The 23055-nt window shown below is 52.4% G+C and overlaps 7 protein-coding genes across 7 annotated transcripts; 3 read left to right on the forward strand and 4 right to left on the reverse strand.

Annotated features, from left to right (window-relative positions):
• Window positions 1-5027: 5027 nt before the first annotated feature.
• BGZ61DRAFT_526312 (amino acid/polyamine transporter I) lies at window positions 5028-6859 on the reverse strand (the record flags this gene model as incomplete). The annotated part of the gene is made up of 5 exons (XM_046252930.1): window positions 5028-5200; window positions 5253-5824; window positions 5886-6085; window positions 6138-6418; window positions 6526-6859. The coding sequence occupies 5 exons, from the start codon at window positions 6857-6859 to the stop codon at window positions 5028-5030; spliced, it is 1560 nt and encodes a 519-aa protein (XP_046113119.1).
• Window positions 6860-9051: 2192 nt separating this feature from the next.
• Window positions 9052-9492, reverse strand: BGZ61DRAFT_339261 (uncharacterized protein; the record flags this gene model as incomplete). Its single annotated transcript, XM_046239212.1, has 1 exon — window positions 9052-9492. The coding sequence occupies one exon, from the start codon at window positions 9490-9492 to the stop codon at window positions 9052-9054; it is 441 nt and encodes a 146-aa protein (XP_046113120.1).
• Window positions 9258-10221, forward strand: BGZ61DRAFT_30558 (uncharacterized protein). The gene is made up of 2 exons (XM_046238732.1): window positions 9258-9324; window positions 9376-10221. Exon 2 carries the CDS (start codon window positions 9592-9594, stop codon window positions 10099-10101), a length of 510 nt encoding a protein of 169 aa, XP_046113121.1. The 5' UTR covers window positions 9258-9324; window positions 9376-9591; the 3' UTR covers window positions 10102-10221.
• Window positions 10222-14064: 3843 nt separating this feature from the next.
• BGZ61DRAFT_379301 (major facilitator superfamily domain-containing protein) lies at window positions 14065-16083 on the forward strand. Its single transcript, XM_046242606.1, has 4 exons — window positions 14065-14382; window positions 14467-14626; window positions 14676-14734; window positions 14786-16083. The coding sequence occupies exons 1-4, from the start codon at window positions 14204-14206 to the stop codon at window positions 15963-15965; spliced, it is 1578 nt and encodes a 525-aa protein (XP_046113122.1). The 5' UTR covers window positions 14065-14203; the 3' UTR covers window positions 15966-16083.
• An 82-nt stretch (window positions 16084-16165) lies between these two features.
• BGZ61DRAFT_379302 (RTA1 like protein-domain-containing protein) lies at window positions 16166-17428 on the reverse strand. Its single transcript, XM_046242607.1, has 3 exons — window positions 17146-17428; window positions 16692-17071; window positions 16166-16631 (listed from the first exon to the last, which is right to left on the reverse strand). Exons 1-3 carry the CDS (start codon window positions 17343-17345, stop codon window positions 16354-16356), a joined length of 858 nt encoding a protein of 285 aa, XP_046113123.1. The 5' UTR covers window positions 17346-17428; the 3' UTR covers window positions 16166-16353.
• Window positions 17429-17873: 445 nt separating this feature from the next.
• Window positions 17874-19826, forward strand: BGZ61DRAFT_439941 (uncharacterized protein). The gene is made up of 2 exons (XM_046244415.1): window positions 17874-18109; window positions 18218-19826. The coding sequence occupies exons 1-2, from the start codon at window positions 18000-18002 to the stop codon at window positions 19680-19682; spliced, it is 1575 nt and encodes a 524-aa protein (XP_046113124.1). The 5' UTR covers window positions 17874-17999; the 3' UTR covers window positions 19683-19826.
• Window positions 19827-20037: 211 nt separating this feature from the next.
• Window positions 20038-21342, reverse strand: BGZ61DRAFT_489266 (uncharacterized protein; the record flags this gene model as incomplete). The annotated part of the gene is made up of 1 exon (XM_046250193.1): window positions 20038-21342. One exon carries the CDS (start codon window positions 21340-21342, stop codon window positions 20038-20040), a length of 1305 nt encoding a protein of 434 aa, XP_046113125.1.
• Window positions 21343-23055: the final 1713 nt, after the last annotated feature.

Below are 23055 nucleotides of genomic sequence, written 5' to 3' on the forward strand. Positions count from 1 at the left end.
TCCCCAACCCACGGTCAGATCCAGCATCATCTCCTCCATACAGAGTACACCATGAGCACCCATTCGAGCATCCTCTGGCGTCCCAAAGCGCCCTGGTCGAGACGGCGTGCTAGAGCTTACCCGCACGTCCCCCCCCCCCATATCTCACGAAGCATGCAAGCCCTAGCTACCCCATGCGGGCAAAGATGCGGAGCAGGACGCGAAGCCGTGCAAAGAGGGGATGTTTGAACGCTCGGAAGGGGTGTCTGGGGCCAGCTGCCAGTGGCTTAATATCCCCCGCTGATCGCCAGCACCCTTATCCCAGCACACTCGGTCAGATAGGGACGGGATGGTGACATTCGACTCGCAACTAGGCCCGTGGCTAACGTTTTGAACACGACTCTTTGTCCATCAGCCATTCGGCAGTCATCTCCGTGCGGGGGGCGCGCATGCTCCCGTTACCAAGAGCGAGCGCCTACACCAAGTCGAGGCACCATTTTGGACACACACTCTGTCGACACACACTTTGTCGGGAGGGTTGCCGCGTTGGTAACCCACCTAACAGACAAGTCTGACAACCCGTTTTGCCTTGACCTTCAGGAACGCATCTTTCCCTTGATTCCACAAACTGCTTTGTGCTTCCACTTACCGGCCCGGGACCGTTTTTTTCACACGGGAAATTTGCGTCTGCCCTGGACCCATTCTCCAGCGCTGTTGATGTCGTCATGACGTATTCTGCAGGCTTGGTTTCGCGCCCCCATCGGGATATAGCGTCTGCATCGCACGCTGGGGAGATTGGGACCAGGATTCCAAGGCACGGCCACTACGCCGCCTTGGTCGCTGGGGGCATTTGCAGTGCCAAGCAGTGTCAGGACTAATGTAGGACGTGCCATTGCGGCGCCAGTGCCACCAGCCGGCCCCCCCAGCGCTGGGCCAGCGTCGTACAACAGCGCATCTGAGCTGTGCAACTAGCTGCATTGGCGCCTGGAGTGGTCTCATCTCAGGTCTCACTCGGCGGGGAGAGGCTGATCTAACAGACTAATAACCGCTAATAACAGCCTCCGTCGCCGCGTACTTGGGTGCCGGAGCCCATGTCCGGACCTTTTAGCGCTGCCGGCCGCCTTGGACGGTGCAACCTCCAGGGGAAGCCAAAGGAGCCAAAGGAACTAAAGGAGCCAAAGGAGCCCCAATCGTACGAATATATCGCATTCGTCTTTGGCGAGCGCCGCTAGGATCCGCTCTGCTGCGCATCGTCGATTTGGTCAATATTGGCGACGACTTTATCTGGTCCTTACGTAAGTACCTGCATTGTGAAGCCTGCCAGGACCAGTATCAGCATCGAAGCAGCAATTATCTCAATGTCGCTTCATTGATATTGAGACCGGCCCGCACGCACCCAAACGCGCAACCAGATGGACCGACGCGGATCTAACATGCAGCCCCCGACGCCCTAACAGCAGCTCTCACGCATAGCGCAACGTCATCGCACCTTCGGTCACGGCCTAATTCACCGCCTTTAGACAGAGCTGCCTCGATCCTCCGTGAGGGCTGCGCGGAGAGGTTGCGGCGTATCCCCCTTGGGCGGTAGCATCCCGAGGCTGCAGATCCGAACCTGTACCCTTTCCTCCTCTTGCGCAGCCCATCTCACGAGATGCGGCTGGATTCATCCCCTTCCCATGCACGCACGCATGTCGCGCCTAGGGAGCTCTCTGATGCATTCACCGGTGCAGTCGTGGCTCCTGCGAGCCCGAAGATCCGGGGTATCCGTGGCCCGTCGACGTTCATGCAGTAGTGTCATCTTCACACCCACAACCCTCCCGCGCAGTATGCGCTGCAAAACACGGGGCAGATGACCTCTCCGATGATGATGAATCTCTTTGATTGAGCAAGTATTCCCCTCAGCCGCCAAACACGAGGCTGGACAACAAGTCATCCCGGTGAGAGAGTTCGGCAATGCATCGATCCAGGCCCAGACAAGGTCATGTGCCCCCATCCCCCCGGCATTAGCAATGCATTTCCATGCCTTGAGGTGTGATCTGGGCGTATTCCTCTATGCCATCATCTTGTCAACTGACTAGTCTTTCGTCCACCCTTTATCTCAGCGACTCACCGATATACCCGCTCGAGAGGAGTTCGGGGACGCGTGCCATAATGTGAGTTGTCAGATCTCGTTTAACGGAAAGCAACGGTAATCGGACTCGGGTTGAGTGAGGCGGTTCTATTCCCCTTCTGATACAGAACCTTTCCACCATTATGGCCGATTGTGTTCTCCGGTTTTCTTTCCCATAGATCGTATACTATGATACCGTTGTTTGATATATTTCATTGCAGTCTTGTGGTTCCCAACGCATATATGGTGTGGTGGCTTAGGCTGAGTCCACGGAACCAGAACTGCATGTCCTCGGAGCTGAGAGCATCTCGTGTATTATGCAAGTATCTCGTGTGACTATTTTACTCAAGGAGCCTAGTAGAAGAATACACTAGGCCCGTATGACTGAATGCTTTGGGCTTATCAAGGGCATGCAGAAAGAATCTCCGAGTGCGATTTGAATATCACTCTTATCCTAAGCGCCGAACCAAGCCCCCCGGGTCATTTGCCTAGGCCTATTTCAGAGATATCAAAGTCTCCCCAAATTCCCTCACTCTTACTCCATTCCGTTTTCGTCTCGATATGAGGGTATATCGAAATGATGCCCCAGTATCAAATGCACCAGAACCAAAGAGCACGGCGAATAGAACTATGTCGGCGGGTCTAACCCTGTTGGATAAACACGAATAGCGATTGGCCCCCTCGTCTCAAAGGAGGTGGCAAGGTTCATGCCCTGGTCGCAGGGGTGGCACAACATATGCATGGTGGTCCTCTTTGGTTCTGGACCAGCCCGAATCCAGTCACCGGTTAGGTTACACAACCTCAACAAATGAAAAGCCATCCAAGGGAATGGGCTGTTTTGCCTGGAATATCGCTGTATTTGTGTGTCGCGCAAACTCCGGTTCGGGAAGATCTACTGCTCCATCGTTTCGCCTTTCGCCTCCTCAACCATTCAGTGCCGTAAGCCACGGTGGCGGAATCAGGCCCAACAAGTTGAGTCCCGCCACCGGCAAGTTTTTTAGTCTGCGGTTATTTTGGTGTAGTTGACGGCTTGCATCCGGACATCTGCCATCCGGTCGAGACACCTGCCATCCGAGCATCGGGGCGGCGCATGAACCGCGCAGAAGTTGCATCAGTGCATTCGGAGAAGCTTTCCCTCCTCCTTGTTCCCTCTGTGACCGGTCCTCCGCAGCTGGTAGCAATCCCCAGACGCAGAGTCGGGGGCGCGGGCGGGGAAATGGGAAGGATAGCGAGGTGCCATTGCGTCCTAGATACCTTATGCATGGCACATTGGGGTCCATCTTCAGATACGACGCCCTCCGCGACGAAATTGTGGGGATGCTTATTTATTGCCTCCCCCATGTGGAAATTTGCAACGTCTTTAATGTTGCCATGGCATGCATGTCTCTCGTTACGGTGCTGGCGATGTGGGCTTGCGGCGGAGAGCGTTGTGGTCTGCCTACGCGAGAGCGAGCAGTTTTGCAGACGGAGGAGCTGACGGCCGAGAGGCGGGGCCGTTTCACGCCACTTTCTGCACGTCTAAGTAGGGTTGGTTCAGATCCATTTTGCAATGTGACGCGGCATGTGAAAATGGATGGCGCAGTCGAGGCCAGCGGCGGATAATGACTGCCATTATCCCCGACTTTCAACGGGACGAGGCCGAGCTGTCATCGCCGAGGAGGAAATGGTTTATCGGCTCTTGATATAGCTCCGAGAGAGTATTGATATCCGATGTGTTTTTTTTACCTGATCCAGCGACGTTGTCTGGATCCTAAAACTTGTGGTCGTCAGTATGAAGAAATCACGATTGCAGTCTTGAAGATGAAATATGGGTTGAAAGCAAGGCGTAACGATAAAAGCCGATTTCTCGAGGGCAGGTATTGCCAGTGTATTAATTTTGTAGCCTGTATAACAATATACATCTTATTATTGCCAAACGAGAGGGAGAAGTTCAGACTCATTAGCGATCTGCAGTGTAGTACAATCAAGGAAATGAACGGAATGACTCAACAGATGGGGAGACTGCCAGTATAGTCGATTCGAGATCAATGGATTGACCCTTGTTGATAAATATCGGGATAGGGTAATGCGAAAACGTTTGTTCAACGTGAGGTCTTGGACTTCTGGAACTCAAAGCGCCACGAAGTATAGGGTAGGAGTATAGGGTAGACCGTGTGACATTGACATCTCGCCCAAGCACGCCTCTCAAACGAAAGGCAATAAATAGCAATTGAACTCCGCGAACGTTCGTGGTTCGAAATATTTGCTATGTTGGCATACATTCTTCATATGAAGAGGAATGCAGATAGAAGGCATGCGTTAAGGTAAGGTTGAACACGTAACAATTCCACTATATGGCTGCTGTATCTCGCGGCACTCGTTGTTGAACTTCGTGTGCACGTCTCTTGTTTGAGACTGCTATATAAATTTGATTTCTCTGATCACATTGTATTAAGTTAGGGACACCAAATACATTGTTGCCCGCATTTGGATAGAAGGTACGTCTATGGACCAAATGTCGCGGCGGACTCCTTGGGACCACTCTACAGTCGAGATTGTCTCAGCCGACAAGTGTCTCAAAGCACGGGTAAATTTGTTGCTGGATTAGTATGACATGCAACGGAGGGATCTTGTAGAGGGATCTTGTAGAGGAGTTTTGTAGAGGGATCCCGGATGAAGGGCTCTTGTCTAATTAATCGCAGTACTATCTAAACTGCCGTGGTGCAGTGAGCAGCAAAGTCACTGGCACGAGGCAACACAACTCTAGGGAGGGAATTGAGATTATGAACAATTTCTTAGCAACTGTGCGAACATGTGGAAGCTCGAACGTTGTAGCTGTTCCTTGGGAGGGGTATCAAGCAATATACGCCATATACCCTGACTGAGGTATCTTCTCAACACAACGCACGAATACAAGATGAGCTGCCACCAAAATGCAAATCAATGAGCCTTGACCAGATTATTCCTCGTGGGTGGGAGGTCCGGCGTAGTTCTTGTGGCCCCAGACCCAGTACCAGAGTCCAGACACACCCAGGGCGAAAACGAAGACAACGGGAGCGTAGTTGACTGACGCAGCTGTCACGGGGATGATCGTGGGCATGCAGAACAGAGGGATGACCAAGAGAGTCCAGGCTAAGTAAAAAGTAAGCAAATGAAGAGATGGAGCAGGGAAAAGTGCACATACCAATAGACACGTAGTTGGCGACGGTACCAAGGGCACCGAGGTAGAACTGTCCGGTCTTGACCTGCTTGCGGCCGGTCATCAGGCTGATGACAATGGGAATGGCGTAGGCAACGGTCAGGCAGATGACACCGACACCCGAGAAGGCGTTGAAGGCGGAGACGCTTCCGAAGTAGAGGAGACCGAGGAGAAGCTGGACGACCATGGAGAGCATCATGGCGTTGACGGGCACATCCAAGCTCTTGTTGACTTTCATCCACATACCGGCACCGGGGACGGCACCATCACGGGCAAAGGCCCAGATGCATCGCGAGGTGGCGGTGGTGCAGCCGATACCGCAGAGGATAGCCAGGACCATCAGAGGGAAGACGAGGCCAAAGGCTCCTCCAGCAGAACCGACGGCGCTCTTGAGGATAACGGGCACGGGCTGGGTGGAAAGGACGACCTCGGCGATGTCGGGGAGGACGAAGAGGATGGGGATCAGGAAGACGAGTCCGGCGAAGGTGTTGATGAAGATGGTGGCGACCATGGCCTTGGGGACCTGGACGGAGGGCTTCTGGACCTCCTCGCACATGCTACATGGCGTTAGCGATACAGGATTCTAGGGTAAGAGGTGTCAATTCGGACGAGACTTACGAGATGATCATTCCAGTGGAAGAAGTAGCGTAGGCAGCGTGGAGCAGACCGACACAGAAGGACCAGCCATCGGGCCATCCGGTAGAGGCCTCGAAGTGGGTGAAGACGTACTTGGCGTCGTGGCGGCCGTTCTTAGCAATGGCCAAGACGGAGATCATGATGGCAACGAGGCCAGCCAAGGTCCAGAAGACGGCAATAGTCTGGGGAAAAGTCAGAACCAGAGGACGGTTATGGGGACTCGGGCAGACTCACATCAAGCATGGGAAGCCACCTGTTTCCAAAGGCAGACACAGCGTTGCACAGCAAGGTGATGCCAAGGAAGATGAGGTAGGACTGATACGTGGTTCCCTCGAGGACAGCCGAGCCATCTGCCTTTTCAAACACATTTACACATCCAATGAAGAACAGAGTGGTACCGAAGTTCACAGAAAGCGTAATGGTAATGTTACCGACGAGATACAGCCAGCCGCAGATCCAGCTGGCAACGCGACGCCAGCGGGCGGGGGCCAGCATGAACGCTTGGTAGTAGACACCTAGACACGCGATCAATTACATATTCACGGTAATGACGCGCGGGGAGGGAGTTTCGCAATCCGGGTCGGCGCATGGCAACAAGGAAGCTTAGGGACGTGGTAAGTACCTCCGGCAGTGGGATAGACACTGGTGATTTCACCGAGAGACGCAGCAACACAGACGATGATTATGGAGACGGCAACCCAGCCCCAGAGGACGTTGACGGGTCCGCCGCCGACCAGGGGGTAGTAGAGGGTCGTCGCGAGACCGTAGGGGATCGAGGCGAGGACGAAGGACATGAAGGCGACCTGGAGGGTCGATCGGTTTCGGGAGAGCTCAGGCTTGTAGCCCAGGTTCTCGAGCAACTGGTCGGCCGAGTCGGGGCCGTTGGAGCCCGGGTGGCTCTCGAGCTTCTCGTCGACATTGCTGCCCGAGTCTTGTTTAAAGTCGGGGGACGCCATGGTGACGGATGGCAGGCGTGGTGCTGAGAGGGAAGTATTGACGGGCCGGCTCGGGTGGCATGCGAATTGGGGGGCCACTAGTTGGGGTTGCGAACCGGAGGGATGGGATGAGATGGAAGAAAAGAAAAGAGAACCCCGTCCAGGAAAAAGGAATGTGGGAAGGAAGGACGACGATCAGGAAGCAGGGAGGGGGGAGGGAGTATTAGTATGAACGAGATACGGAGGAGAGACGGGCCCAATAATAAAGAGGAGCGGGAAGAGGCTAAGAGCTAGGAGGACGGGAGCGAGGTGTGAGGTCAAGATAACGGGCGTGTTAAGGATGGGCGTGTGTGTCCCAGCTTCAGCTTCGGCTTGCGCAGGCTTGGACGGGAGAAGAAATGGGCGAACAGGTTCGAAACAGGGGTCATTCAATTACACGTGGCAAGCCGACGGTAGAGGGATATGAGAGTCAGGATTTGTTTCCCTTTTGGTTGTTGGTGCTCCTGCGACCTGCGACCTGCGACCTGCGACCTGCAACCTGCGACTCGCTGCAAAGACGAGGATTATGGATTACGGATTACAATGGGGATGGAATGCAGGAAGCATCAGATCCAAGTCGCGTACCCAGCAGGGTTGCGATAAAGGGGATCCGCTCGAGCCAGAGAATCGACGCTGCCACCTACGTACTGTACCATTGAGCAATCCATTGACTGGTTGACTACTTGACTGGCTGGAGGCCCTGTCGGCTTGTCCACGGCCAACCCATGGGGATACCCGTGATCCTTGGCCACCGCGGAGGCGACAGAAGAGGCGTGGGACGACACGAAAGCCTATTTGAGAGCAGATCCTGGGCTATGCTGGTTAGTGCGTGGGGCTTCAGATTTCGGTGGAGTCTATTGAGGCTTTAAGGCTGCCCGAAACGTAACGCTCTCGGCGAGACCCTGCATGGGAGGGGGGAGAAAGATACCTGAGGGCATCCGTATTACTGTGGGAGCTGTGGGTGGGTGCTAGACACGCATCCGTACTGGACTGTAAGTACAGGCCATTACGGAGCACGGTACGGAACACGGAGAACGGACACCGAGTGCCGGGGTACACGGCGGAGGCGAGCTGGGATGCCCGATTGCCAAGGGTTTCTACGTCATGTCCTTGCATCAACGGTGGCGAGTGGACGGGGAGAGGCGGGGAGTGGGTGCGCCAGGCGGCCAGGCCGATCGGGGCTGTTGGCTCAAACCGGAAGGAGATTAATACCTCGGCGTCAGGGGGGGGGTCCAGTTCGTGCTCTGTGGACGAGTGAGAGGGCGACTAGAAACGGGCGAGTAAGCTGGGGTGAGTAGCTCCATCTCCATGGGCCATTTCGACTCCGGCCAAGGGCGCGAGAATGGGGACGGAGGACGGGGAACGGGACCGGGGGAGGGGGGAGGATCACCATGGGATAATGGGATAATGGGATAACATGGTATGGAACGGGTTAGAGCGTGGGCGAGAATGGGATCCCGACCTGGACCTGTATCGTAGTTTATCGCCTGTCCGCGCAGTGACTCGCTCGATGAGAGGCAATCGTCAGGCCATCAGCTGGCGGTGCTCGGTAAGATTGATTGTTGGATGGGCGGCATGGATGATGGACGCCATGGATGTCAGGTCAGTCAGTGAGACCCTAATTAGGACCAGGACTCAAGGACCCAAGGACCCAATGGATGATAATGACTCCCTGGCTGGCAGAGCCCCGAATGGTCACCGAGAGGCTGCAAGCTGGGCCCTTGTCCCGCGGTCTATGTAGCACAAGACGCAAAGTACCGAGTCCGGATACGTACTACTGCTATGGAATGGGATGGATGGTGTCGCGTGCCCTCCCTGGAGTCTCCCTTGAGTCTGGGCTCCCTCGACAGGAAAGAGAAAGTGAGCCAAGCTATCCAAGCTATTCAAGCATAAGCTATTCCCACCCACACCACCGGAACCACCACCAGCGTCGTGGATGTTGGTTTGATGCCGTATCGCCCATGCTCCTCCTCCTATCCCCCTCCCCCCAAATGAAACCCCATGCCATGGCCATGCCAAATCATGCCGAACCATGCAATGCAATGCAATGCAATGCAATTCTAGCTATTCCTTGCTTGCCATGCCCGACATGCTAGACAATTGCCATGCCGGACCGCGCTGTGGCTTGGTGTAGCCGCCGCCAGCTCGAACTCTTCTGAACATCCATCTCTGGCTCACCCGCGGCCGCCGTTGTAATCGGCGCCGCCGACCTTCCTCAGCCGCGCCACAATATCCCCCTCCTCCAGCTCCGACTTGTCGTTGGTGGTGACGGCGATGCTGTGGTGCGACAGGATGCGCTTGACCTCGCCGCTCTCGATGCTGACGCGCGCCTTGCGCATCACCTTTGTGCCCTCGCCGATCCACACGGCCAGCACGAACTTGACGCGGGTGCTCTCCTTGTCGTTGGCGTACTCGACGCGCACGTAGCCGTACTGCACCTGGCCGTCGTCCAGCTTGGTCACCAGCTCCGCGAGGCCCCCGGTGCCCGTCTGCGTGAGCTCCAGCTTGTTGCCGACGTTGGAGGCGTACGAGATGAGCAGCCAGTTGGTGTCGTCCTTATCGTCGCGGACCGCGTCGTACGCGGCCGTGACCTCGGGTGCGTTCAGGCCAGACATTGGGGGGGGCGATGTCGGTGAGCGTGTGTGTGTGTGTCTGTCTGTCTGCTGGTATCTCGGGGACGGCTCGGTGTCGACGGGCACGGGACAAGTATCGTGATGATAGCCAGCAGAGTGCTGAGCGTGGCCCGTGGGGAAGGAATCGGTCGCGGTTACTATGTTGGGGGTTGTGATGCGAGACTCGACGAGGAGCGCGGGTGTTGGTGCCGTGGTTCGCGGCGATCGATCGGTATATTGGCTCAGTTGGGGTCGATTTGGCTATCGCAGCTCCTCTCGAGTGTCGAGATCGAATCAAATCCAGGCCAGCTTCGACTCGACGGGCAATTATTACGGGTCGGGGTCTGGTCTGAGCTTTGTATCTCTCTGGACGACCGGGTTTGCTGGCGGTTTGGCTGTCTAAAACCTCGCTTCAGGGGGGATCCGAGGGGGCGAGACCGCTCCCGCCAGCGTCAATCAATCCAACAACGGGCAAAGGGGGCTGACTTTGCCAATTGTGCGTCTGGGCTGCGGGTCTCATTGCTGCTCTGGGAAAAGATCGCTTTTTCGGTGGCTTCAGACGGTCGGCTTGCCGCTTGTCAGAGCTGGCGAGTGGGTAAGTCTAATCATTAGACTTACCCACCCGCCGTAATGAGGCGTCGTCGTCTGGCTGGCTGTTTTATCCGTCTGTCTGTCTGTCTGTCACTCTCTGTCTGTCACTCTCTTCATCAATTACTGTACGCCGTACGTACTCGCAACGGACGCATCCCCTGCTAGGCCTCTTTCGGGTTACCGTACGCTCGTCTGGCCGCGCCATCTCATCCGAGTTAGCGAGTGCATGGCCCCCATGGCGACTTGGTGCCATGTGAAGTCATGGATGACCCTGTCGACCCCCGTTTCTGGCGTGGAACCGTTTGCGAACCGTCCGTTGGCCTGCCTGTAATGCCTGTAGTGCTTGCAATGCCTGCATCAGGCCGTCTGCTCACTGGCTCAATCCCAGCTCCCTGGCCGTCATCATCAGGCAAAGAACAATTACAGCTTGTTCCAGACTACTACGTAGTACGTACTACTGCCCGTAGTACTAATAGGCTCCACCCCGCTGAACCAGTGTCGAGCCGTGGCTGGATGGCTCGGCCGACGGATCCTGGGTTTCACCACCAAACCGACCGGCTGTCTTGGTCTTGATTGGCCGTGTGTGGGAAATACGGATTCTCGCTGACTCGGACGGAGCCTCGGTCATTTTCCTCTAGTTCCTGCTACTACGTACCACCGTCAAAGTGGACTTTCCTGCGCACCGTGGCCTGATTCCCTCGAACGTCTTCATCGACTTCATTTCACCATGTATGACGACAGTGTGGGCAGTGTGGGCTTTGTGGGCTTTGCCTCCGTTTTCCCCCATTCCTCTAAACAGATTTTCAATCGCTTCTCCACGACCCCATTTATACAGTGACGTCCGCCTCTAGCCACGACCCGCTGGCAGGCCTCCCCCAGAAAACAGCCTTACCACCTCGCAAAGACCTTGAAGCAAATCGTCATTGATGGATCCCGTATTAAGGCTTCCGTCACCAAGGGATCCATCATGAAGGGATCCATCATGAAAGGATCCGGCGGTGCCCAAAAGTGGCTCGTCCACGCCCTTCTCACCATTCTCGTACGTACAATAATAGACGTTCCAAACCCTAGCGACGGGGCCTTCGATTTTTTTCACGATCCATCGCGCAGCTCGACCACGTCACATTACGTGGAAGCCATCAATGCTGTGGAGTATCATCTTCAGCTCACCCGCGCCCAGCCGTTTCACTTGGACGCTGAGACCTGGAAACGCGCTACGCGAAAGAAAAATAAGACAGCAGCACCATCTAAGACCTTGTGCCGAGTGGAGTTATGGGGTGAGGTTTTGTTTTAGAATCAGTGGAAGCTCGCAGCACGTTCCATTTCATTTTCTTGTTACATCCGCTGCGCCTAAAACCGTTGCGCCTTCTCAATCAGGGTATCCACCGAGGAGAGCAATGCGCTGTATTTACTGGCCTGCAAGGTGATGAGACAAAAGGAATCTATTTTGGCGCGCCCTGTTCCTCGGGAACAATGGCCCTGTTGTTTCGTTTCTCAGATATCTCCATCGACCGGTTGAGGCCTATCATCGATCAATGATCAGCTCCGCTTTCTAGCCGGCTCATACCTTCCGAGTCTCTCGAACACAGCGCTTGACATCTGCTGGGAGGAGTTGACGGAGGCATTGTGCCAAGCATGTGTTGAATTGGGTGGCTGTGCAACCGCGCTTTTGCGCTCGACGGCCCCACGACAGCGGGTTTTGAAACATCCATCACTCTTGAAACCGCAATGCGATGTCTATTCTTGTCAAGAGGCGTAGCAAGGGAGTATTGAATCGTGAGTACTGGCCACATGAGTTTCACGGAATATCCATACCGTAGGTTGTGGTTCTATACCTGCGACGAATTTCGATGCCATGGATGATTCAGCTCCTTATTCTTATTTTTCTTCATGCTAAAGGACTTTTAACGTCCCCTAGGTCTTGATGATTTAACCAGGTATTGGGTCCACCATTCGACCGCCAAGCAGTGCTGGTGAAGACGTATGACGGATCCCCTCCAAATTTACCGCATTGCTTTGCGAGCAGGCAAGTACACCGGTTTGCAATCCGAAGCACTCTTAGCACTAGTGAAAGGCGTAGAGGCAGACTTCATTGACAAATTGAAATTTTTGTTCGCACCGGTCTCGTGGAGCTGCTGTTGACTCGCGTGTGTGAAATCTAGACAGTTGTTTCGAGGTATCTTCTACAGGTCACTCATCATTGTAAAGATCCTACATGCTACCTACTTACCGACGAATAAGACATACTTGAGATTTGTACTCTTCCGTAGTGATTTCAATACACTGATGCAAGCTCCGGTTAAACTCTAGTATAAATTCTAGCACAAACGCTGGCACAAGTCATGCCGTGGGTGCTTACGAGGACAGTGATTTGCAAATATGAACCACGTACGTCTTCTTCTCTCCCTCTTCCCCTCGGCTCCCATGCCACGCCATTGACATGGAGAGCAACTGCGACTACGACGGCACTGCTATCCGCGTCCCCGAATTTGCCCGTGGAAAACTCCCTTCTAAGTTCTAACTTCAAGAGAGATAAGAAGTTCCACCATCACGAAGGTGACGAAGGGTTTGTGTACAAGTAGGACCCGACTAGAGAGTGAGGGATGGTGTTCGTCATTCGCAATTAACAAAGTTCCATATTAAGATCAACTGTCTAGCCTTTGTTTTACAATTTATTTCGAACAACGTCGCCTTTCACGGATAGAGCATGATGAAGCTCCTGACAGTTCTTTTCTTTCATGCCCACAACTAGAAGGCATTTAAATTGCAAGTTGCACGTCTAATACGATGTTGTCCATATCTCACGCCTGTGGCCTAATCTCATCTGCGCACTAGGTCACGTTGTTTGACGTCGCGTGACTATAATTCTAGTGCTCAATGCCACGAGGCAGAAGAAGCAAATATAGCTGTGGGGCGAATTCATGATGACCCAAGCAATGCCGTACCTGTCAATGATTTGATATTATCCTGATATAGTGCGGATACACGCAGTAAGGAGCCAATAGTTTTCTTCAACAGGCTGAAGCTTATCGTGCCAATGCCGGCATTGATAGTGGTGTTGTCCATATATAGGTCTACGCTATTCTCTCCAAGGCTAGGAGCAAACATAGTGACAATCGAGAGTCAAATTCCTCCGCTAAGTAGGGAAAACAGACTGTAGTGCCACTTCTCAACCATGGTGATAATTTCCACGTCTACACTGATATCAATAACAATCACCAAGCGCCAGTGTGGTGAATAAGCCTTGAAAACTCCTACAAGTTGATCTACAAGGAACTCGATTGCAGGGATACGCCCCAAACCGACCCATTCAAGTTCCCTGATATCAATAAGGCTATTCTTCATTGGATTGGATCAACGATTTGTGGATCTGCTTGCATGCAGAGTAATCTCCTATCAGCGAACATTGTGAGATATGAGATTCCCAGCTTAAGACATAAAACACCTGTAGGGTAATCACGATCTAGAGATGCGGAGGAAACGACGCCAAGACAAAAGGCGTGATCGTTGGATGCCACTCCGGCCATGATCAATCGAAACAGGAGCCCCAGAGCAGTAGAAACCAAGTGTACCAGCCTCTCCCTTTACCGCAGAGATCCAAGAACTCTTTTTTATTTCGAACATCAAACTCTCAGATCAGGAGTTCGCCCACGTCAGGCTCGTCCTTGGCAGTCTGTGTACCCAGCCTCACAGATTGAAGCTCTTGGCGAAAATGATACGGCTATTGATTATGCATAAAAACCTATTGTGGCATTATCTGCATGAGATATAGATTAGCCCCGCGAAAGTCAGAAGATCATCCGCCTCTGTTCGGGCCTGGGCCGATACTATTTACCCTTTCTGGACCTTTCTGCACCCGAGGGCATGTCGTCCTTTGGGGAACAAATGACGCAAGCGACCTGCTTTTGGGAATTCATGGGTCGGATGCGACAGTCGCCCCGCTAGATGACTGTGCAAGCCAGAACTTCGACCACAACATGTCGACGCACACATGGATTGATGAACAGGGTGTGCTGCTTTCGTGATTGACCGGCGTGTTCGCGCTCCGGGGATGTGACCTTATAAAAACCTGGTTGCCAGTCTGCAACCTTTCCTTATCTCTAGGTTTACTCATGCAAAGCTGATGATCATGGCGGACTCAGACCATCAAGACTCGAGCTCGGGACTCAATGAGGACCAGCAGCCTCCCCAGACAGGTGTTTTCAAGATTGCCTCCCGATTTATTCCATATTTCCGCAATCCTCAGCATGTTCTCGTCTTCAAACTCGATTGCCTGTTGCTTACATGGGCCTTTCTTGCTGGGTATGACTTCTCGCGCAATAGCCCCAAGCAAAGCCCAACAATACAACACCAGTATAGGGACTCTAGCTAACCAGGATTGAACAGCATCCTCAAGGAAATGGACCAATCTGCAACTACTCAGGCCTATGTTTCGGGTATGAGAGAGTCGCTTAATCTGTACGGAAACGAATTAGTCCAGTTTACGACGTACTTCTCGGCTGGCTACGCCGTTGGTCTCGTTCCGGGCCAATTGATCCAGACTAAAGTGAGTGGAATTGGAGTTTAAAGGTTGACTAAGCTTACATTTCCCTTAGGTTCGACCCTCTCTCTTCTTACCATTTTGTGAAATGACATGGGGACTGTTGGTCCTATTGTACGTAGAGACAGTCCGTATAACGTAACCGCAAGCTGACTTCCTTGATAGCACATACAAAGCCCCTGACGCTAAAACTATCTATGGGCTGCGATTCTTCCTTGGGCTCTTCTCTGCAGTCTTCTGGCCTAGCGTTGTGTCACTCATTTTCAACTGGTACACGCCGAAGGAACTCGCGGTTAGAATCGCCTTCTTTACCATCTCAGATGTCGCCGGAGCAATGTTTTTGGGTGCCTTGCAGGCAGCACTTTACAAAAATATGAATGGCGTCCATGGAATTGCTGGATGGCAGTGGCTTTTTATCATTTCCGGCGCCATCACTGTTGGCCAAGCCCTCATTGGCTTTGTCATTATTCCAGATTCGCCAGCATACACCCGCGCCATTTGGTTGACCGATGCAGAGAAAGAAATGGCTAGGAAACGGATGAGGGGATTCGGCGCTAACTCCTCTCAACTGATCCCCGCCAGTGTCTTGAAGAAGAAACTGCGGAAATTGATTGTCCACCCCGTCACCTACTTCTTCGTGTTCGCCTTCGCCTTCAGTGCCTGGGGACACCGAGCCAACTCATATTTTGTCTTGTATCTCGAAAGCTTGGTTGACTCGGCCGGAAATCGTCGGTACAGCACTTATCAAGTCAACGTGCTACCCTTAGGCGGCTATGCCCTCCAGATCCTGACCAACCTTGTCTTGAACTGGCTTTCCGACTGGAAGCACTGGCGCTGGCAAATCAGCATCGGCTCAGCTTTTTGTTTCGGGATTATGCTGTGCGTCTTGTGCGCCTGGCCCTCCGACTACAAGGTGGTTTTGGGCTTCTACTTCCTGACCTATGCGACGAACGCTGGCAGCCCATCGTTTATGGCATGGATGGCCGAACTCTTGCGGAAAGAACCTGAAGCTCGTGCGATCATCGTTGCACTCACTGTTACCCTCGTCTACGTCGGACACGCAACGATTCCTCTACGGACTTTCAGAGTCGCCGACGCGCCGCGATACCCAATTGGTTTCCCAGTTTCTACTGCATTTACATTTGCATCTATTTTAATACAGTTTGGGATGCTTTGGTGGGGAAACAGAAACCAGCAGCTGGTGGAATATGGCTATGATGCACCGAAGAACCTGCCTAGAGTTCTGGATGAAGAACACTTGAATGCCACTCTTCGGGAGGGAGCGGAATCTCCCAGCGACACCAAAACTTCGCACACAAAGGTTCTGAAGGTGGACGATGAGTAGGATAAGTCGTCGAGTGTTTCAATTCTTTTATTCACGATGTCTATTTATAACCGCCAGAGTTCGGCGAGGAGGGCAGATTTCGACTATATCTATGACCCATGACGTTTCAGGCCCTCAACGTAAAACTAGATGTTCATGATAGCCGTTAACAAGGCCGAGAAAATGCACTAGGTCAGGTCAGAAATTTAGGCGTAATTTAGGGTTAAGATTAAGATTGAAAGCAGAAGGTCACGGTAAGTGTGTAACAACTTTATCATGTGATCTAATTAAAAGAAAAAAGAAAAAGAAAACCCCTAAACCTATCTATCTATCTACCTGGTTACCTAGTCACCCAGATCTTATGTAACCCGCACGAGAAATATCCAACTTGACTAAGACTTGGCATGACTTACACAGAGGTAAGAGGCACGGGATCTGAATCGGTCTTCTCAAATGATTGCCCTTTGCCGTCCTTCCGAAGCTGAAAGTCCGCCTCTCCCCAACGTCCCTGAAAAGCAAGACCAGGATGAAAAATGGCCAAGCTAATAGCGGCGAGGACGATCATAACGCCCTCGAGTGCGATGAAAGCCGCCTCATTGTTGGCTAGCCCGCTGTGAAAGCCGTTCTGGAGCTCGGCCATTCGAAATGACGTTCGGATCAAGATGCAGAGCGTCGCGATCACAAGCCCTATTAATCATGCGTCAGCAAAATAGATTCGAGGAATAGATAGAACGCTGGAATAAATACCAATCAGGAAGAGCAAAAATGCTCGGGACCTGTGCAAGGCGGAAAACTTGTAGTCCCATTGGTCTTGGTGCCGGTATGCCCGGAAACCATATTCGGCTGCTAGCATAACAAAGATGGCAATGGCAACCAAGTGTGCTGCCAGTCCAGTTTTGATGATTGCAAGACCAGCATCCGTCGTGCTTTGGTCCTTTCCTCCAAGAATGGCACCTCCTGAAGCTTGCAGAATCAGAGCGACGAAGTCGGATATCATAAAGGTAATCGTGTATGTACGGGGGCTGAAGCGGGAAAGTTTCTCGCTGTAGACGGCAATGATTCGGGCCAGGCAGAGGTAAATCGCGGCGCTGAAAAAGGCCGGAGCAATTGTCAGACAGACAATATACCTGGACGGGATTTCGAGTTAGTGATGTCTGCGGGAGACGAAGAAAAATGTCTTCTTCGACCGGATGACTCTTACACCACAAACTGGTCTTTTCCATCATGCATCTGTATTCGGGCGGCGTATCCGATAATCTCAAGAACATGGCCGCAGAACATGCCGAACAGAAACCCCCAGGTCTTGTGCCTAATGCCGAGAAAAATCTGGGGGATAAGGAGAAGAGCATGGCAGGAGAGAAAAAAGGCATTAGGCGCCAGCATGGGAATATCCATCGTCATCTTGAAGGAAGGGTTCGTACCAGCGGTGTCGAGATAAAATGGGAAACTGGACTGGTGTGGTTCTGATGTGCATCGTGTTCAACGGGATAGCAGGACGCAATAATATATATGCTTATCTGGAGATGGGAAGGCCTTGGAGTTGTAGACGAACTGGCCAATTAAAATTACCCTGAGACATCTTGGCAATGGGGCTCAGCAGCAAAGCCATTCCTGCCAGCATCCGTATTCTTATTTGTACCCGCGCAATGCCAAAGTCCGTTCATCAAGTCCGCTCGTACGTATGTCTTACGGCTTCGAGGTGGAGTCTGCGAGCGGCCGAGTCAGGTTAGTATGTCTTTAATAGCCAGGGGCCTCCATTAAACGGACCTAATTGTAAAAGATGCGCGATTGGCTTTTAGACGAACGGACCAATCAAGCCATGTGTCGGTTGACGACTGCGTGTCCACCGCGGAGACTTATTGGCTCCGCGCGCGGACAATAGAAGCCGGAGGGAGACACGTCGATCGACAGCCATGGATCCTTCCACTAACAACGCCCACGCGTCTGAATATTGCTCTTTGATCCAACTGTTTTCCCTCTTTCTGTCTCGCTTCGGCCGTGTGACCCCAGATTCGTCAAGCCAGCCTGCGCGTCAGATACAATCTGCCGCTATCTATGCTGTCCTTGCCTCCGGACGATCCGGCCGCGGAGGATACAGTTCCTCCGCAGCCTCGACGCAAGAGGGCCAAGCACACCCGCTCCAGACTTGGCTGTGGAGTGTGTCGGTGAGTCAGTTCCGTAGATGAAGCTGGACGAGTTTGATGGCGTCTCCGGGCGTTCATCTTGCCCTAGCTCAACCTTTAAGCTGGCGCTTACACGCCTCTGTCGTCTAGCATCCGTCGAATCCGCTGCGATCGCACGCGGCCTTCGTGCGACCGTTGCACCACCACTGGCCGCAAATGCGACGGATATCCTGCTACTACAGATGACCCCCTGGAGCCGGGTGCTAACGGTCCGGGCGTGTCTCGGCCGTTATTGCGGGCTCAGTCCCACGCTCTGCAAATGTCCCCTCGAGAACTCCCCCTCTCCATCGGTTCGCAGGCGGGCCGGTCTTTACACTACTTTCAACACAACACAGCCCTTGAGTTTTCTGGTTATTTTAACAGCGATCTCTGGAACACTCTAGTACTGCAGGTCAGCCGTCGCGAAACTTGCGTGCAGCAAATGGTAGTTGCCTTGGGCTTACTGCATGAAAGCTTCCATCACGATCATGGTGCGACCAGATGTACCTCTACAGCCAGAGCCCTAAGACAGCAGGCTACCAACGAGTATGCCTTGGGGATTGGGCTTTTGAATAGCCACATCTCTACCCAAGGCTGGGCTAGCCTTGAAATCACCCTTCTTTGCTCTCTCCTCTGCGTCGCCTTCGAATGGCTGCGCGGCGACTATTTTGCTGCCCAAACACACTTGTGGAGCAGCAATTCCATCATGGCTCAGTGGTATGACAAGAAACACCCTCAGCTCAATGCCACCTCGTTGTCTTCGCCTAGTGGACATATGATTCGGACGAGGCTGAGACCAGTCTCTACAAGCTTAGTGCTGCAAGCCCGGAGCATGCCAACGTCTTTATTACTGCCGTGGAACTCGGTTTTTGGCGTGCAAAGTGATATCCAGCCCTTTCATAGCCTTCAGCAAGCAAGGGACAGCCTCGATGTGTTATTGGCCGATGCTCTTCCCGATACCGTTACTGATAGGACCACTGGCCAAATTGACAGCGAGAGGGTCTGGGATATCTCTTGTCGGTTGTCACAATGGTCACAACATTTCGAAAATTATCTCTCAACGAGTGATCCAGAGGAATTATCCAGCCCCCCTGCGACGATAATGAAGCTGTGGCACACCACTGCAAGGATCCTTCTTACGGCTACTTTGAGAGATGACGAAGGAAGTTTCGACAGCTTTCTACCTGAATTTACAGACACTGTTGAAAAAGTAGAAGGACTTCTTTCCTCATCCTCGACGACATTTTCTGTCGATATTGGAGTAGTCCCTCTGCTGTACTACGTTGCTCTCAAGTGCCGTCACCCTCGGGTCCGACGGCAGGCTATCAAGATGCTGGTCGATTCTCCGCGCCGAGAAGCAGTATGGGATAGTTTGGGTGCGGCTTGCGTTGTTCAAGAGGTCCTTGAAGTGGAGGAAAGAGGTCTCGGGGAGGTCTGCAGTCATCTAGACGTTCCTTTCGCTGCTCGAGTATGCAACATGCGTGCTGTTACCGACGTTGAAAATCGCAGGATTCGAATAATTACTATGCAGCAAGGGCCTAAAATCTGGAATGAAGAGAAAGTTTTGATATGGTGATGGGTAAATCAAGACTTTGAACAAATTATACATGCCTAGCCTAGAAATCTTGGTCTGTTTGAGTAACTGCTGGCCTTTGAGTGAACTGGGTATATCGTCTGTATTGTTGGTATTTCCTTTTACTGTTGAGCTTCTAGTCCCCCCTCTGGGTATGTGTGTACTAGGGCACCCTGACCTCTTGATACATGCGTAACAATTACCTCAGTACTCTGTCTTTGTATTTTGGTATAAAATTAAAGCTAAATTTGATGATGCTGTCTATCCTGGGGTTGAGTTATGTATGAAATGTCTAGCTTGTTATAATACAATTCTTCCTTGGTATAAATCCTTCCATGTACAAGCCTGCCGTATTAGTCTAAACGTTTTCCAACGCTATCATGCTCTCAGATGTTGCGGTGTCTGGCCGCTTCTGTAATTGGGCACCTTCAGCAACAATGCACCTCTTCCGGACCGACCACGCGCTACCAATGTGGCCAAGAACCCACCATGACAGGAGAACTGGCAATGCCACTTCATTCTGAAGCTTGCAACCACCCGACCACACCTCCATCAACAACGTTAGCGTGTTGTGTGCGGGCAAGGCGTAGGCCCATCGGTAAAACCCGGCCGACAAGGCGAACGGGTAGATAGTGCTTGCCACGTTGGTAATAATCCATGTCAACATGAAGAATGAAAAGAATTTCATCGGTATCAGTGCCTCAATTACCGTATCGACAACGAGGTAGTTGATTTCCATGTATAACCAAAGGCACATCCATGTCTGGCCGAATTGACCACCAGATACAGCCCAATCCTCTCGGTATGCCCATATATATCCCGCCATGCAAAGACCGCCGAGGAACGTATAGGATTTGCTGATGATGAGCCTGATGAAGTATGTGTCGCGCTTGGAGAGTTTCCTGAAGACACCGGCCTCGCTAAATACACCATTCATTCCCATGAGGAAAAAGAATTGCATGAGCACGGGCATGACCATCGAGACGGTGTTGAGGAGGACACGGGTCCCTTGGTTTATCGGGGCTCGGACGTCGGACGAGGCTCGGATGGGGTTGACGAATGCTGAATAACTGCTCGAGTCGGTGAGATTTACTGCGGCTCGGGCGTCCGTCGCAACGCTATAGTAGGTTCGAGATGCAACGGAAATCAAGGTCTCCATTTTGGCCTGGATGATGGAGCTGGCGATGATAGGGTAATAAGAGGCGTCGTACATGTAAGTGATGGTGCTTCCTGGGTCGTACTGAGTCGTATTTTGGCCCTCAATCGTAGCCATCAGCCGCTTCGACGCGCCGGAGTGTGTGTACACGGCTCCCCAGTAATCTTCCTTACAGATAGCCTCGTGGAGCAGCTCTGGTGTCGGATACTCTGATGCAGAGTGGTATTCAACAGTCGGGAAGGTATCCGCTTGTAGTGACCGGTAAGCTATTGAAAGAGCTTGACCGATCTCGGCTCCGTCATAGTCGATAGCGAGCACCTTGAGCGCATGTGCCCGAGAACCCGACTTGAAAAGGACGCCATAGAGGTACGACATGTTTGCCAAAAAGAGCAACTGAAGAATGGTTGCGACTGCGACAACGGGCATAATAAAGCCCACCCGTCGCTGGGCCCAGTACGGAGACCGAAGCCCGCTTCGGTCTGGTGACAGAGTTGTGAATGGGGGCATGGTAGATTGAAGGGCAGATGCCAGAAAAGAAACCGCGTAGTTTATGGAGAGAAGGATCGAATGGAGAAGGGATCTGTCATGATTTTGTATGAGGATCTGGATTTAAAAATAAAATTAACAAAATACAAGCATGCAGACCAGCATTGTATATATTGGCAGTCCCTTTTCAACAACAAGAGTGGTCCCAGCCCCGGTGTTCCGGTATCCCACCCCCTGGCTCGGACTTCGCGCGAGATGCCAACTTCCGGCACCCACAAAAAACTCCGCCATTCGCACATCTCAAGATCCCGATGCTGGAGCACTGCTGCGGCTCGCCCTCGACTTATCTCATTTAGGAGGAGCATCTATTTTAACGTATCATCCACATGATTAATATCCCTTTTCTGGACGTTTCTCGTCTTTGCTTTGATCCTTTGCCCCTGCATCTCTGGGCATCCCGGGTGCTTGAATCATGCTATCCAACAAGGTGGCCTGGTTCAGAGCGGCAAAGCGACTGACTAAGCGGAACTATGCGTTTTGTCCATCTCCGACGCGCCGTGGTCACGAAGAATCCACTAGTCACATACGAGGTATCGGTAGTTGGCTCGGCTGTGTTTATCGATGTGCTTGTCATATCCAATTAAGACGACACGCAGGCCAGAATGGACGCGCAAGGGCGAAGCTTCCGACTTAGCACTGACGGTAGGCTCGGGATGAGTAATGGGTTATATGATTGCAGTAATTGTAAAAGTCGCATTTTCTTTTCCACTTGGGTTCTAACTTGCACAATCATAACTCTGAAGGAGTAGCTTCGCGAAAAAAAAGACGGCATCACTAATTCGAAGGCCCCAGAGCCGTCGTCAGACGTCCTAGTCGTGGTTCATCCAAGCTTCAGTCGTATGCTTTGTAAGTCTCAATTCAATATGTTCAGCTCGCTAAGCCCTATAATATGATTGGGTGTTATCGGAAATAGGAGGCCATCATAGTAACCTAGGAACGCAAGCAACGCTTCCGGATAAGTCCTGCCCATCGCGGGTGTCGCACTTTGCTCCACAGTTACCCTAGTTGTTCAAATCGAGATAATGTGTGCTTAGGGAATTGCAAATTGGAGAGACTACGGGTGAATGTCAGCTTGGTATTGTAGGTACCATTGCGTCTGGAAGCAGGTCGGCATGCCCCATTTGTGAGGCGTCGAGACAGTGCCCATTTGACGGCGCCATCATACCATCTCACAACGCCACAGCCGCGATCATAGCCATTTTTATGAGCGCAGAGGAATGCGCGGATACTCGGCTTGAGTTTCCGCATTCGTCTCCGGATGCGGCATCTAAGGTTCTAGTGCCGCAATGAAAGGTAGCTGTTATGGGTGCTTTTAACGGATCAGCCCTGGGTGAAGGAGGCAGTCGCCGAGACAAATGACCATGTGGCACTGCGCCACAATTTGCAATAAAAGGTTGGTCAGTAATGATGCGGCTGTGGAAAAGGCATAGGAACTGGCGCACGCGGCGGCAGCACCCCAAGGATGTCAACATATTGGCCTATAGTTTCAGGGTTTGAAAGTTGAGAAGGCTATTTCAGATGTGCTTGAGCAATTCGGTAAGATTGGAGTCTCCATCGGAACCGGGGCGAGCCAGCCGAACTGGGCATCCCGCCAATATCTAGCTCAGGCTTTGACGATGGGGCACGAAGTCATTTCACAAATTACCCTGGAGCGGAACCTGGTACAGTGTAAAA

The sequence above is a fragment of the Ilyonectria robusta genome (assembly GCF_021365365.1).
Source record: "Ilyonectria robusta strain PMI_751 chromosome Unknown BGZ61scaffold_1, whole genome shotgun sequence".
Lineage (NCBI taxonomy): Eukaryota > Fungi > Ascomycota > Sordariomycetes > Hypocreales > Nectriaceae > Ilyonectria > Ilyonectria robusta.

Bases quoted from the DNA above. Each gene is read 5' to 3' on its own strand.
- BGZ61DRAFT_30558 (XM_046238732.1), top strand. From the start codon at position 9,592: ATGATAGCCAGCAGAGTGCTGAGCGTGGCCCGTGGGGAAGGAATCGGT.
- BGZ61DRAFT_379301 (XM_046242606.1), top strand. From the start codon at position 14,204: ATGATCATGGCGGACTCAGACCATCAAGACTCGAGCTCGGGACTCAAT. The intron at 14,383-14,466 runs GTATGACTTCTC...AGGATTGAACAG, and splicing joins ACATGGGCCTTTCTTGCTGG to CATCCTCAAGGAAATGGACC. The intron at 14,735-14,785 runs GTACGTAGAGAC...CTTCCTTGATAG, and splicing joins TGGGGACTGTTGGTCCTATT to CACATACAAAGCCCCTGACG.
- BGZ61DRAFT_379302 (XM_046242607.1), bottom strand. From the start codon at position 17,345: ATGACGATGGATATTCCCATGCTGGCGCCTAATGCCTTTTTTCTCTCC. The intron at 17,072-17,145 runs GTAAGAGTCATC...AATCCCGTCCAG, and splicing joins GGAAAAGACCAGTTTGTGGT to GTATATTGTCTGTCTGACAA. The intron at 16,632-16,691 runs GTATTTATTCCA...CATGATTAATAG, and splicing joins ATTTTTGCTCTTCCTGATTG to GGCTTGTGATCGCGACGCTC.
- BGZ61DRAFT_439941 (XM_046244415.1), top strand. From the start codon at position 18,000: ATGCTGTCCTTGCCTCCGGACGATCCGGCCGCGGAGGATACAGTTCCT. The intron at 18,110-18,217 runs GTGAGTCAGTTC...TCTGTCGTCTAG, and splicing joins CTTGGCTGTGGAGTGTGTCG to CATCCGTCGAATCCGCTGCG.